Genomic DNA, 14,254 nt, shown 5'->3' with positions numbered 1-14,254 from the left:
CATCTGTGCAACAGAGGTGTAGTCTTGTTTCATTAATCATTTCAATTACAGTAAATTATTATATATTTCATATAAATAAAGCTGTGACAAAATTAGTTATTTAGCAGCAATATGATATCACTATTAAATATAATGGTTTTAAAGTGTGTTGTGAGAATTCAGCATTAAATTGGATTAAGAGGAAGTTGTAGTCACACTTACTGTAATAATTAATGATATGCCCACTAAATGATTTTATGTCCCAATTTCTTAAAAGCAGCTCCACACTCACCTGTTTGCTACATTAGTTCCACAATTATAAGATATTATAAGTATAAGAGGAATATTGCTCATACAGGCTGGTCCTGCACTTGGTTTTCACAATCAATGATCACAATTATAAGATGATGTAAAAAGACACTGTGGCAGCCAGCACACATGTCACTACCCAAAGTAAGTGAGATCATTTGAACTGCATGTCGACCCGTAATCACCTCCAGTGTAATAATGAATGAAGTTGTAATGACTGTTGTAATTGACTGCACCTGCAGATGATCCTTTCTCCACATCAGACTCACCAGTGTCCTCTGCTGAGTCATCACCCTGCCCTGTTAATGATGAGCGTTAAGATTATCAGATGAACGCATGAAGAGAAAACTCATCTGTATGAAGTTAACAAACTCTTTAGTAAATATACAATTTGTCTCAAGGGTCAGAACAACATCTGGTCTCACTATATAAACATACAAATCTGCCCAGAAATGATAAAGACCAAAATATATATAGTTTTGATGAATAAGCAATTCTGCATTAATCAAGGCATTTCAGAATTTGTATTGATACATGGAGTAAAATGATACATACATGATAAAATATAAACACAAAAAGGATGATTAAGATTAATACAGAAGGTGATAAATAAGAGATAAATATTTATATAAAATATATAAATAAAAAAACAATTGGTCACCTTCAGAGTGTCCGTAGAAGAGTGTATTCATCACTAAAATAAAGATTGAAACTTCATCAAATTTAATCAAACTGAAAAAAGTCAATATTATAATAAAGGCATTTAAAACTATATATAGTCTATATACAGTAAGTTGGTAAGCAGGAAGGCAACAGATAAAAGGAAACAACTCTTTAAAATGAAACATGTAAAATAAAATAAGAAAATCATGAAATTCAAAACCCACATACCTTAAACAATTTACATGCATTGTGCCACACAGTATTTATGCAAAAGTAATTGCTTCAAAAAACAGTCCATCAATCTAAACTGAGCCAAGTCACCAACCAACATCTGGCCTATAAAACAACCCTGCAGTTAAAAACCATAAGCGTGCTCTGTTCAAGCTCTCAGAGAAACTGGTTCAACCAGTGATACTCTGTAATTCTGACTATTCAGCAACATGTTCTTTAATCTGTGACATGCAAAGAGAGAAAGTCAGTAATGTACTTACAGAATAATCCCAGCACACAGATCAAAGTGTACCTCATCCTCACATCCAGCACTGACACTCTGTCACTCAGCTGCTCTGAGTCTGAGACTTTGCTTTGAGTTTTTAAGTTTTGCCTGCCTCTGCTTCCTTCCCTTTTACACAAAGCTCAGACAACTTCAGTTGACCGCAGCAAATGTTGACACATGTACACTTCCTGGCCACTGCAGAAATAAATTAGCTGATACTGTGGAGGATGTGCAATCAGATTTTTTAGGTGGCAGAAATTAAAACTATTGTAAACATTTTCAGGGGAAGCAGAAATTGAGTCAAGTGCAATGCATATGAATATAATATAGCAATTACAGAATGTTTTTTTAACTGACTGTCTTTGAATACAACTAAGACTGGTGGTGACATGAGGAAGTGGACAGTCAATATGTATTTCTTAATCTGAAACATCATACAACAGAAAGTCAGAGGTGTGAGCTTGTGAAAATCTGACATTAAAGTTCTCACTGTATTTTACATCTTGAACACTACCTATCACCTCAATCTGCTATCTGCTGTCAACCAGGTGTGAAACATGTCAACTGACTGACAAGATACATTCGGCTTTAACTTGTAAAAGCTCCACTAAAAGTGGCCTAGACAAACTCCACTCAGACCTACCTCTAACAAAATGATCTAAAATGATTTAAATATAATTGGTTATAAATTAATACATGGAAACATGTCTTATACTGTTTGTGCTGAACTTGCACAGTCTGTGCTGAACTTTCATGCAAGGTGCAAACCATCATCTTGGAAATAGACAAACTGGTAGAGAACCTGAGGCCCACGAAAAAGCTGTGGTTTCCTGCACCACCCGTATATGCTTAAGCTCAGCGGTTAAGGGGTTGAAAATGTAGAAGTATCTTACATTCTAGAGTTCTATGCATTGTGTTGTGATTGACAAACAAAGAAGTATCATTGTATCGTGCAATGCAAGTAAATGTTAGCCAATAGCTTGTTGATGTTTTGGCGAATGACCATATATGGATACTGAAATGTAAGAAGCCAGAGATGTATTGATATAGAGGTGAAGGCCAGGACGGCTTCGAGAGAGCTGGTCCTTTTGACAGTCCTTTTGCCTTTTTGTCTTGTTTTCCTCTAAGGCCTTTTTGACTCCTTCAAATTCTAGAGAGGGTTTTTTTCCTAGAGAGGACAGGCCGGATATACAGCACACATCACATAACAAATCATCACATCAAATAATGTGGCAGCAATAAATAATGAAGGCCAACATCAAATAATGAAATTGTGACATTTAATGGTGAAAGCTAGACACAGACCTTCAAATAAAAAGATGTTTTTATGACTACAGTATTCTACCTCTGTATTCATTATTTAACGAGAGACTCTTCATTGTTTGATCTTTCTATTCATAATAGTTGGCTTTTCATTAATTGCAATTCGTAATTGTTAATTGATTTTCAGATTTTCATTATATATTGATATTTATTATTTGATGTTTGGCTCTTTAATAATATGATAGCAAGCATTTATAAGTGAGAAAGTGTGTGTGAAAGTGAAGAGGACAATTTATTATTGATTTTTGTTAGATTTACTTTAAAAAAAGAATAAGAATACTGATAATTCCCAGATTTTTTTTTTACAGAAAATATAAACATATAAACATTGAGCTCCAACAAAAGTTTATCTTCTTAAACAGAACTCAATAATGTTTAGACACATTTTAAAGAAAACAGATACCAAAATACCAAAAAAAAATTTTTTTAAAAGTATAAAACAAATGCATATAGTGATGCATGCGCCAATGTAAATACTGCATAAATGTCCATATCTCCATTCTGGTTTTCATAGAATACTTTATAACATTCTTCTTTCAGCTGTTGTGTTCATGTCTTTACATAGTGCACTTTATGACAATTTTCTACACTCTTTGCAATATTTGCAATAATGTAGTATACTTTTATGACCTGTTGCTCGGTCAAGTCAGGATCGCTGTTTTTTGCGTAATACTGTGCTGTGCAATACTGTAACTTATATGTAACTTAAATACTTGTGATTTAAAATTTTAACTTAATTTAACTTTTTTCGTGAAGGGTGGACTAGCAAAGTAAGAATTTCATTGTATGGTGTAACTGCCTGCGTTTACTGTGCACATGATAATAAACTCCTTGAATCTTGAATCTTTGGCTTCTCCACACCTTGTTTGTCCTGTTGATGGTGTTGTGACTTCAGACTTTTTGGTTTTTGCAATACACTGTACACTGTGTCAATCTGTCTGGTGTGCTCTGCCTCATCCAGAGTGACAGACTGTGAAGCCGTTGCCTCTTGTATCTTCTTGTATCCTTTCGTATTCTCACCGTTGTCACTCTTGCCCAGAGAGGCCGTCACAGTTGGTGCCTGTAAAAGGCTGTAAACAGTATCTACTTCCTGACTTTGCCTGGACCCCAATTCCTACCCTAGGCTGATGATTTGGTTGCTGGTCTTGCTGGCACATGTGGCTCATCTTCATTTTCATAAGTGACATCAGCTTGACTTGAAGAGGTAGAGACCCTGGGCCTTGGTAGAGACTCTTGTGGCTGCATCTCCACTGGCTGGCTTTGCATCAACTGTGCATTAGATGTCTGTGTGTGGAAATAATCCAGCAAAATATGTTTTAGTCTTTTAACAACCTTTATCATACTCTGACAAGACATCTCCTAGCATTAAAGTAAAACTCAATTTCACATCCTTGTCTCTTGAAAGATCTCTAGAAACACATCACCCTGTAACCAAATAATCGTCATCAAATCCTTCCATATTTACATCCCCAAAGTTCCATCAAAAAGATCAATTTAAATATTTTTTGGTAAATGCAGCTTACCTGATGGTTATTATTTTCTGTTGAACAGCACTTCTTAGCCATGAAGATAATAAATGTACAGAGGATTATAAACACTGCAATAACTATCACCCTTACAAGGAGTGGTTGTGATGCTTCTTTGTGTTCAGGATTAGATTTACTGAAGCCTGAAAAGACAGAAAAACATTTTTAGCAGAAAGGTTTCCAACCAAAAAGAAACCATCAATTTTATTGATGGCTTACAACTGATTTATTAAATTGACAAGGTTATGTTAAAGTTACAATGTGAAAAATAAAAGAACCATATTTTCTGGAATTAAACTTAGATGAATCTCTGTATAGTCAATTAATGAGCGACAAATGAGCAAAACAGACTACCAAGAACAACCATGTCATACTTACACGTTGCCTCTACGCTTTCAGAAACATTGTTCGTGCTGACATGGTTGTTGCCACTGCAGACAACAGTTCTGTTGTCAATGGAGATGGATATGTTGACCCTGCTGAGTGATCTCTGAGATGTTCTGCAACCGTCCTCATCACAGACAGACCACAACCAGTCTTCCTGGATGGAGCAGTTGACTGTGATTGTGCAGAGTCTAGCAGACAGGTTGGAGTGCAGCACTGACATCCTGATCACAGGTCTGGGAACAGCGTCTGCAACACCCAGCCAAGCAGATAAATAAACTGGTCATTAGATGATTTAATGGCACCCTCCATTGGCTGCCAGTAAGAAAAAACACCACAATATATTGAGTATACTTAGCATGTCTTACATTTAATATGTGAGATACAAGAAAATTAATAACAAGTTGCAATGAGAAAAAAACAATTTTTGCATTTTCATGGTGTCAAGATAATGAGATTATTTTATGCTTATTGTCATGAAATGTGTGAGAATCTACCAAATTCAGAAATGTATGAATGCATAAAGCAGATCCAGTAAGTACTGCGTAGAACTTACCTTGAACAATGACTTTGTGAGACTCAGTGATTAAAGTATAGTCAGAGTCATCGAATGAGACTTGATAGGTGCCACTGTTTGTCTCATTCAGATCACGCACGCACAAGGTTAGGTTCTTAGGTTCATAATCCACTTTTTCTCTGTAGTTGGGGTTGATGAAGTTACCAGAAATAATAGTTTTTCCAGCAAATGTCCATCGATTATTTTGATATGGAGGTGGTTTTTTAACATGAAGACATATTGAGCTGTTTTTCAGGCGGTAATGAATCATTGATGGGTCCGCTGCTATAGTACCTGATAGGAAACATCACAGTACAAGACAATTTCTTAAAATAAGTTCTAGCACTTAACAAAAGTTAGCTTACAATATCCTGATATACTGTAAGTGTGATAGGCCTGAATGCAAAATTAAATTTAGCTTTTAATCATTTGTACGGCAGGGTGTCTGGTGTTTGACCTGTGACCCCTGAGAGGTTAGACCATGGTATCAACCTGTTCATGTTCATGTTACTGGACTGCGTTGGGCCCCTTACTGCTCTGCTTTAGTGGCTGGGATTATAAAGTAGTAGAAGGGTACTGAGTAACTTTATTATGTTTATACAATAAAACAGCAAACTCAACAATAGTGGAGCAAATATACTCAAATGACAAAACTGACTCTCAGTCTTTGAGGTCTGTTCAATAAAAAATCTAAAAATCCCACCAATTTAAAATCTGTATATTGATTTTTAAAACAAATACTGTAATAAGCAGACAGCCTTTAGATGTTATAAATAAAACTGAGCATCAAGAAGCATTTTCATTCTTGTCTTAATTAAGCTTAATGATGTGATGTCACTTCTAAATATAATAGTTTTAAAGCGTGCCATGAGGATTCAAGATTAAGATGGATTAAGAGCAAGTTGTAGTCACACTTACTGTAATAATAAATGATATGCTCACTAAACAAGTAACAAAGCAATATAATACAGTGGGTGATAAATAAGAGAAAAACATTTATGTATAATACATAAACAAAAATATCTGGTCACCTTCAAAGTGTCCGTAGAAGAGTGTATCCGGCACTAAAATAAAGATTGAAACTTCATCAGACATAATGACATTGAAGAAAGTCAAAATCACACACACAAAAAACAAACAAAACAAAACAAACAAACAAAAAACAGATGGAGTTGCAGCATTGGTAACTATTGTTTAATAGATTAACACATTTCTGTGACAATATACTGTAAGTTAGTAAATAGGGAGGAAACAGATAAAAGGAAAAAAACTCTTGAAATGAAATATGTTAAATAAAATAAGAAAATCATGAAATTCAAAACTCATATACATAATACCCTAAACAATTTACAAGCCTTGTGCAGTATAGTATTTGTGCAAAAAACAATCATCCAGCAGTAAATTTAATATAGTCCTCCAATCTAAACTGAGCCAAGTCACCAAACAACATCTGGCCTATAAAACAACCCTGTAGTTAAAAACCATAAGCGTGCTCTGTTCAAGCTCTCAGAGAAACTGGTTCAACCAGTGATACTCTGTAATTCTGACTATTCAGGAACATGTTCTTTAATCTGTGACATGCAAACAGAGAAAGTCAGTAATGTACTTACAGAATAATCCCAGCACACAGATCAAAGTGTACCTCATCCTCACATCCAGCACTGACACTCTGTCACTCAGCTGCTCTGAGTCAGACAAATGTTTCGACTTTGCTTTAATAATAATGCAGCAGGAAGATAAAGATTACATTTCGGGTAAATGAAAGATGAGATGAGACTTTCTCCAACTTCTTTAGAATTCACCCTGCCTGTGTTTCCTTCCCTTGTATGCAAACCACAGAGAACTTCAACTGGTTTGATAAACGTTGACACATGTACACTTCCTGGCCACTGCAGAAATACATCAGCTTGTGTCTTGTGCAAAGGTTTGTGCCTAGAAAATGTTACAAATAAAAAGGTATAAACAATAAGTATTTACTGCACATGCATGAACCAAAAAATCATTGACTTTAGTCATATCACGTCATGAACATGCTTAACATTTTATTGTGTTTATTTGTGCATGTTATGCAGTATATGCCTCTGCTCTTGCATCAACAGTGTCTGCATTGTGATGAGGTAGGTGTTGTGTGTGTAAATACATAAATACACATGTATAATTCTACTGTGTAGGCGTAAACAGTACATCCTGTATGTAAATGCAAAGTAAAGTTTTAATGAATTTAGCACTTTGTATTGCTTTATTATAGAGGGGATGTCAAAAAGTCTGGGCTGGGGACAAGCCCAAAGCAGTGAAATTCTTGCACATTTGAATTTTCAACACACTGAAAAAGTATTAAAATGTCATCATTGAGACACAGTTATTTTTTTAATTGCTACTACAACCTAACTTTAACAAATACAATAATTGTTTTTTCTAAAAAAACATTTTTTTCTTGAAAATCTACCCTGGGGACAGAAAAACTCCCTTAATTGAAGAATCACCCATATGTGTGTGTGTGTTTAATAGCCTGCATATTGAATTTGATATAAACTTTGGTCAGAACTTTGGTGATAGATTTGTGTCTGTCTGGTCATTTTATGAAGAAGTCCTGAATTACAAATGTGTTGCCTTCTTATCACTCCAAAGAGCAACAGCAGTTGTAATGATATTATAGCTAAAAAACAAGAAAGCAAATGAAAAAACTCATCTTAACCCATCAATGAGTAAAATGTTGAATATCCATTTTTCAGTTACAGCAAACAAATTCTGTATTCTATCAGTCTCATTATTCAGAAACAGTATAATTACATCATTTCTATTATTTGACATTTACAGTATGAATAAACCAACTAAGTTCAAAGTCAATCAACATTTGAACTCAACACATCCATCTATGGTCTGAATTTCTGCTTCTCCCCCCAAAATCTTGAGTTGTTGAAATAAACCTCCAACAGCAGACTGTTGCTGTCTACCTACTGACCTTTGTCATGGTTGGCTTGACCGTTATTATGGTGGTTAATCTGAGTCTACATCACATATTCAAACAGAAACACTGACAGAATTGAAAATCGTGCAGGTGAAATTGATGTTTCCATCCTCTGGCTGGATATTGTACTGCAGCCGGGAGCCGCTACTGGTTTGGTTCATCACGGTCCAGTTGTAGGAGACCTTTCTGTCAGAGGTTGCACTGCACTCCAGCACAACTGTACAGGATTCATTCAAAGCATGCCAGGTGGAATTTACAGTCAGGATAGGCTGCTTCATTATGATCTCTAATTAGGCAGTAGAGAGAGAGAAAATAAGATAATGAGAATAATATTAAGAATTTTGCAAATCCATTATACATGTACATATAAAACACCAGCAAATGCATGTATAGCGGAATTTGTTCGACAGAACATTAGTGACCCCCATTAAATGCAGTTTACTTGGAAAACCTAAGTTTTTGACCTCTATGTGCTCCCAAAGCTCCCAAAAATCACAAATCTGAATAAATAAAATGATCAGGAGTTGCTCAAAGAAGTATTTTGAGCCTTAGATCAAAGATGCTAAAGATGCTAAAGACATCAGAATGTTATCTGGCCACAAAAGGAAATGATAAATCAGCACAATATATTTATTTTGTCTTAGGAAAGAAGCAAAGGCAATTCCTCACTATATACAAGTCTGGTGATAACACAGCAGAAAAGCTGTCATACCATCCCAGAGTTATGTTAGAACAAATAACATTTTAGTAACATTTTAATTTATAATACAGTATTGTGATACTAAGGCTAACGAGCTTTACTTTGAGCAAACAATGTGACTTCCACTTCCATTTCTTCTACATGGATCATCAACTGGTGAAGATGCTGACTTTTTGTCTGGTACTTGCAGCTTTAGCCTCAATATTTTAGCATGACATCCAGTATGTAACCATCATATTGCATATTGCATATTTAACACTGTTTTACAGGCTTCTAGTTTTAAAACAAATCATAAAAACATTAAAAAGTCAGCTGAAGACAACGCTTTCAACCCACTCACAGAGCTACATGAAATCTGCTAGTGACAGTCATCACTTCAGACGACAAAATACAGTCAGCAGCTAGAAATGAGATGCCTGCTTTTGTTTACTTCCTTCCTTCTTTGTCTATTTTGTACATACATAGTCTGTTGCATGTCTGTCCGTCCTCCTCTATTGCTCTTTCTGAGGTTTCTTCCATTTTTTTCCCTTTTAAAGGGTTTTAGGGAGTTTTTCCTTATTCGAATTGAGGGTCTAAGGCTAAAGGATGTTGTATTGCTGTACAGATTGTAAAGCCACCTGAGGCAGATTTCTTATTTATGATATTGGGCTATACAAAAACATAGACCTGACCTGACTTCACTACCGCTCTCTCTCTCTCTGTGTCTCCTCCTCCTCCTCCTTCTCTCTCTCTCTCTCTCTGAGTTTGAGCATCAAGACAGTTTGACGCGCCTAATAACGCTTTTGGTGCGTGTTTGGCCATTAAAACCAATAAGTGTACTTCAAGACGCATCACACGCTTTCAGTGCGTTTGGGCCTTAAGAGTAATACAGTGGATAACAAATAAGTGATAAATATTTCAGTATAATATATAAATAAAAATAATTGGTCACCTTCAGAGTGTCCGTAGAAGAGTGTATTCAGCGCTAAAATAAAGATTGAAACTTCATCAGACATAATCAAACTGACAGAAAGTCCAAATCACAGACAAAAAACAAAAAACAAAAGCAAATAGAGTTTCAGCAGTGGTAACTATTGTGTGATAAATTAAAACAGATAAGAGAAAATTTCTTTAAAATGAAATATGTAAAATAAAATAGGTAAATCATGAAATTCAAAACCCACATACATAACAATATCTTAAACAATTTATATTTACATTGTGCAAAAATAATCATCCAGCAGTAAATTGAACACAGTCCTTCAATCTAAACTGAGCCAAGTCACCAACCAACATCTGGCCTATAAAACAACCCTGTAGTTAAAAACCATAAGCGTGCTCTGTTCAAGCTCTCAGAGAAACTGGTTCAACCAGTGATACTCTGTAATTCTGACTATTCAGGAACATGTTCTTTAATCTGTGACATGCAAACAGAGAAAGTCAGTAATGTACTTACAGAATAATCCCAGCACACAGATCAAAGTGTACCTCATCCTCACATCCAGCACTGACACTCTGTCACTCAGCTGCTCTGAGTCTGACAAATGTTTCTACTTTGCTTTAATAATAATGCAGCAGAAAGAGAAAGAGAGAAGTTACATTTCATATAAATATGAGATATGAGTTTAGCCTGCCTGTGTTTCCTTCCTTTTTACACAAAGCTCAGACAACGTCAGTTAGTTTGACCGCAGCAAACTTTGACACGTTTACACTTCCTGGCCACTGCTGCTGCCTGCACTACTTACCTTTGTTGTGGTTGGCTTGACCGTTATTATGGTGGTTAATCTGAGTCTACATCACACATTCAAACAGAAGCCAAATGTCAGAACTCGTTTCTGAACAGCCATGTTACAAACCTCTGGTATTAGGTTATAAAGGCTGCTTTTCTGTTTACTGTTATTTATCTGTTCTCATTCCTGTGTTTATGCATTTAGTTTCCTGTGTTTTTCAGAAATTAAATGCATAAAGGGAGAACAAATGTAGCCTGGTTAAAAATATGCATGTATAAATAGTTGTCTGTGATAGAGAAATAGATCAATAGAATTTGTTAAAAGAGTATGGTTAAAATTCATATTTCTCATTGTGTTGAAAAAGGTCAAGTTCATGACTAAACATGTTAAGGATGTTAAAAATACATCTATGTCTTTTATTTTATTTCTTTTGATAAAAAGCTGCTTATTTAATAGAGTGGTATCTTTCTAGAGAGGTGAATATGGTCAAATAGGTTTGTGTGTGTTACTTGGCTGACGTGTGTGTGTACGCAGACACGGGGAGTGAGAGAGAAGGAGGAGAGAGACTGGAGGAGCGGAGAAGAAAGCAGTTTTTCTGATGGATATCCGAAATTGTGCAGGAAAAAGTAAAGATGTACCTGAGTCTTAGATTGTCAGCTCGATAATCTGTAAGAGGACATGTTTTGGAAGTAACAGATAACTTCGGCCCGAAGTCTGCTGCGCTGTAGCCAACTTGAAAGAGGCTGCTCGTTAATGAAGTGAGCGGTGAGATAGCACTGTGAACGGACTGTAGGCTGCTGCTAGCTAACCCAGCTCGACAAAGTAGCTTCGTCTGGATTTATTCCAATCTGGAAACGAGAGACAACAACCAGATAGCGCTCTGAGCCACCCGGGGATGCTCAGAGTTCCTCTGGCAACGCTGGATAACCACCAAACTCCGTGAATATGCCCGAGTGCTGCCATCCTGCTCATGGACAGAGACCTGTGGACTGTAAGCTTTCTCTGGAGGATCCCATAACTCTGAAAAAGGTACCGATCTGCTTTATTTGTTTCATGCTCTAAAAATTGAGTGAAGCGACCACTAAGTTTTTGGTCCCTACGATCACAAGCACCACATCAGGCCTGCAACGCTTTTATTTTATTTTGTTATATCCTTTTGCCGGCTTAGCATAGGTAATAATTGGTGTGTGTGATCACTAAAATAATTCAGTGGAAAAGTAAAAGCAAATACTTTTAAGGTGAAAAGGTAAAAAGGGAAAATTTACTGTGTGACTTGTGAAACAAAAGCAGTGAAGACTCCTGGTATTTAATTTAATATTATTTTCATTTAATTTTGCCTTAGAATTAAATTACTTTTAATTTTAAATGGTTTCTGAGTGTGTTTATTATTTCAGAGGTTAAAAGCTATATAGCCTTTATACTCTATACCAACTTATATTAGATTGTGGTATTTTATTGTGTTAAAGGGCTAGCATACTCAATTGTTTGTTACACTATGGTCTCAAAATAAGTTATATTCAAGAGGTAGGCTATAGGATTTTCAAAGTGACCCAAGCTAAAAACATTAAATTAATCAGAGATAATATAACAAAGGAAATTAGGATAAAGAACTCAGGGCTCCATCTACATAATATAGAGGGTAGACGGGCTACACAAATCAAAAATGAAATATATTAAAAATAAATCGTTGCACGTTTTGCACCATTGTGTTACACAGTTTACTTGACAACTAGAGCTTGAGTAGAAAAAACAAGCCACTGCTTATCAGCATGACGAAAACAAACCAACAGTTTCTCTCTTCACATAAATATGTGTTGCATTGATAGCAACACGTACTTGAGGTGTGGTTGTCACATTCACACCAGAGCTGATGTGTCAATACACGGAAAAGAAGAGGTGTCTGATACTGTGCAGGATGTGCAATCATGTTTTTTAGACAGTAGAAACTAAAACAAGTGAAAATATTTTGGGAGGTAGTAGAAATTGAGTCAAGTGCAATGCATATGAATATAATATAGCAATTACAAAATGTTTTTTTAACTGACTGTCTTTGAATACAACTAAGACTGGTGGTGACATGAGGAAGTGGACAGTCAATATTTATTTCTCAATCTGAAACATCATACAACAGAAAGTCAGAGGTGTGAGCTTGTGAAAATCTGACATTAAAGTTCTCACTGTGTTTTACATCTTGAACTCTCCCTATCACCTCAGTCTGCCATCTGCTGTCAACCAAGTGTAAAACATGTCATCTGGCTGACAGCGTAAATTTCAATCAGGAGAGACAAGTGAATGCAGCAAAAATAATTGTTTCTTATACAGATGATATTGAAGATTAAGTGTTGACCAGAGTTTTTGGTGCTTAGACTCTACAGGGAGCAGCAGCAAGATAAATCCCTCCATGGAGTCCAGACACTGGAGATGGTGGCCGATGACTTCTGCTGAGGCTGATAAGGCCGATGAGGTTGATGAGGAGATGCACTGATGAATCTGCGAAGACTGGGCGGTGATGGGGAGGTGGTGGGGCGCACAAAACAACAGCATAAAAGCATTAAGGTAGAGAAGGAGAAAACATATTTTAAAAGACAGCCGCATCATGATAGGCTGACAAATAAAGGTGTGTCACCGTGCTATTGGTCAGATGTGATCAGGTGATGTGAACAGCTGATGTCTTAATTGACAGCTATGCCTTAGGGATAGGAATGACAGATGATTTGGGAAATAATACTAATGACCTGAGCATGCAAAAGATAGTCTTCCTGACTGAACTTTCACTGAGCTTCATTTGGCTTTAACTAAAGACTTTATTTCCTCATTTTCATCGGTCAGTCAAGAGTCTCCCCTGCAGGACTCCTGCTCTGTAGGCATTGAGTGGAGCCTTTGATGGTTTGATGACAGGTCGAGCACACAGCACACATCAAATAACAAATCATCACATCGAACAATGAATGTGGCAGCAATAAATAATGAAGGCACACATCAAATAATGAAATAGTGACATCTAGTGGTGAAAACTAGAAATAGACCTTCAAAAAAATGGAGTTGTAGTAAATTTGTGTGGAGGTTCATTTTTTCATATTTAATGACTATTCTCCCTCTGTATTCATTATTTAATGGGAGACTCTTCATTGTTTGACCTTTCTATTAATAACAGTTGACATTAATTTCAACTTGCATTTCTTGTTTGATGTTTAGCTTTTCATTATTAGATATGGATCAGTAGTGCACCACTCTCCTCTCTACTTCCTCAACTCTCTCTGGCGTCTGCTCTCTGATCAGCTCATATTAGGAAAGACATGTGGACTCACACCTTTGGTAGTGTGCAATTAGATGGCAACACTTCTTAAAATCAGGAGGCCCCAGTCAAAAGCTAAATGTTTTTCCAAAGTTTTTTTACTTTTTCCCCCTGTATGTTCCTATAGCTTCAAAATAGTAACCTCTAGTTCACTCAATTATATAAATATATAAAGTATATATTATATAAATATTAAAAGCAATTAAAAACATCACTGACTGTTTACTGCTGAAAAAATGTTTACTGATGACTAAAAAAAATAAGCACATACATCACAGGTAAATTCATTTGTAAATAGACAGGAAAACCTTCATGTATAATAATAGCAAAAGTTACATATTCCTGT

General features: G+C 35.9%; 1 protein-coding gene across 1 annotated transcript; it reads right to left on the bottom strand.

Moving 5' to 3' along the window:
- Nucleotides 1-3,057: 3,057 nt before the first annotated feature.
- On the bottom strand, nucleotides 3,058-6,943 carry LOC137175035 (SLAM family member 5-like). Its single transcript, XM_067580661.1, has 6 exons — nucleotides 6,847-6,943; nucleotides 6,268-6,300; nucleotides 5,237-5,530; nucleotides 4,675-4,929; nucleotides 4,294-4,439; nucleotides 3,058-4,054 (listed from the first exon to the last, which is right to left on the bottom strand). The coding sequence occupies exons 1-6, from the start codon at nucleotides 6,881-6,883 to the stop codon at nucleotides 3,890-3,892; spliced, it is 930 nt and encodes a 309-aa protein (XP_067436762.1). The 5' UTR covers nucleotides 6,884-6,943; the 3' UTR covers nucleotides 3,058-3,889.
- Nucleotides 6,944-14,254: the final 7,311 nt, after the last annotated feature.

Source organism: Thunnus thynnus, chromosome 22 (genome assembly GCF_963924715.1).
Source record: "Thunnus thynnus chromosome 22, fThuThy2.1, whole genome shotgun sequence".
NCBI classification, from domain to species: Eukaryota; Metazoa; Chordata; class Actinopteri; order Scombriformes; family Scombridae; genus Thunnus; species Thunnus thynnus.
This window is presented reverse-complemented; position numbering and strand designations above follow the sequence as displayed.

Coding starts and splice junctions, on each gene's coding strand:
- LOC137175035 (XM_067580661.1), bottom strand. CDS start 6,883: ATGAGGTACACTTTGATCTGTGTGCTGGGATTATTCT. Junction 4,930..5,236: donor TCACAAAGTCATTGTTCAAG/GTAAGTTCTACG, acceptor TGGGTGTTGCAG/ACGCTGTTCCCAGACCTGTG. Junction 4,055..4,293: donor CAGAAAATAATAACCATCAG/GTAAGCTGCATT, acceptor TTCCACACACAG/ACATCTAATGCACAGTTGAT.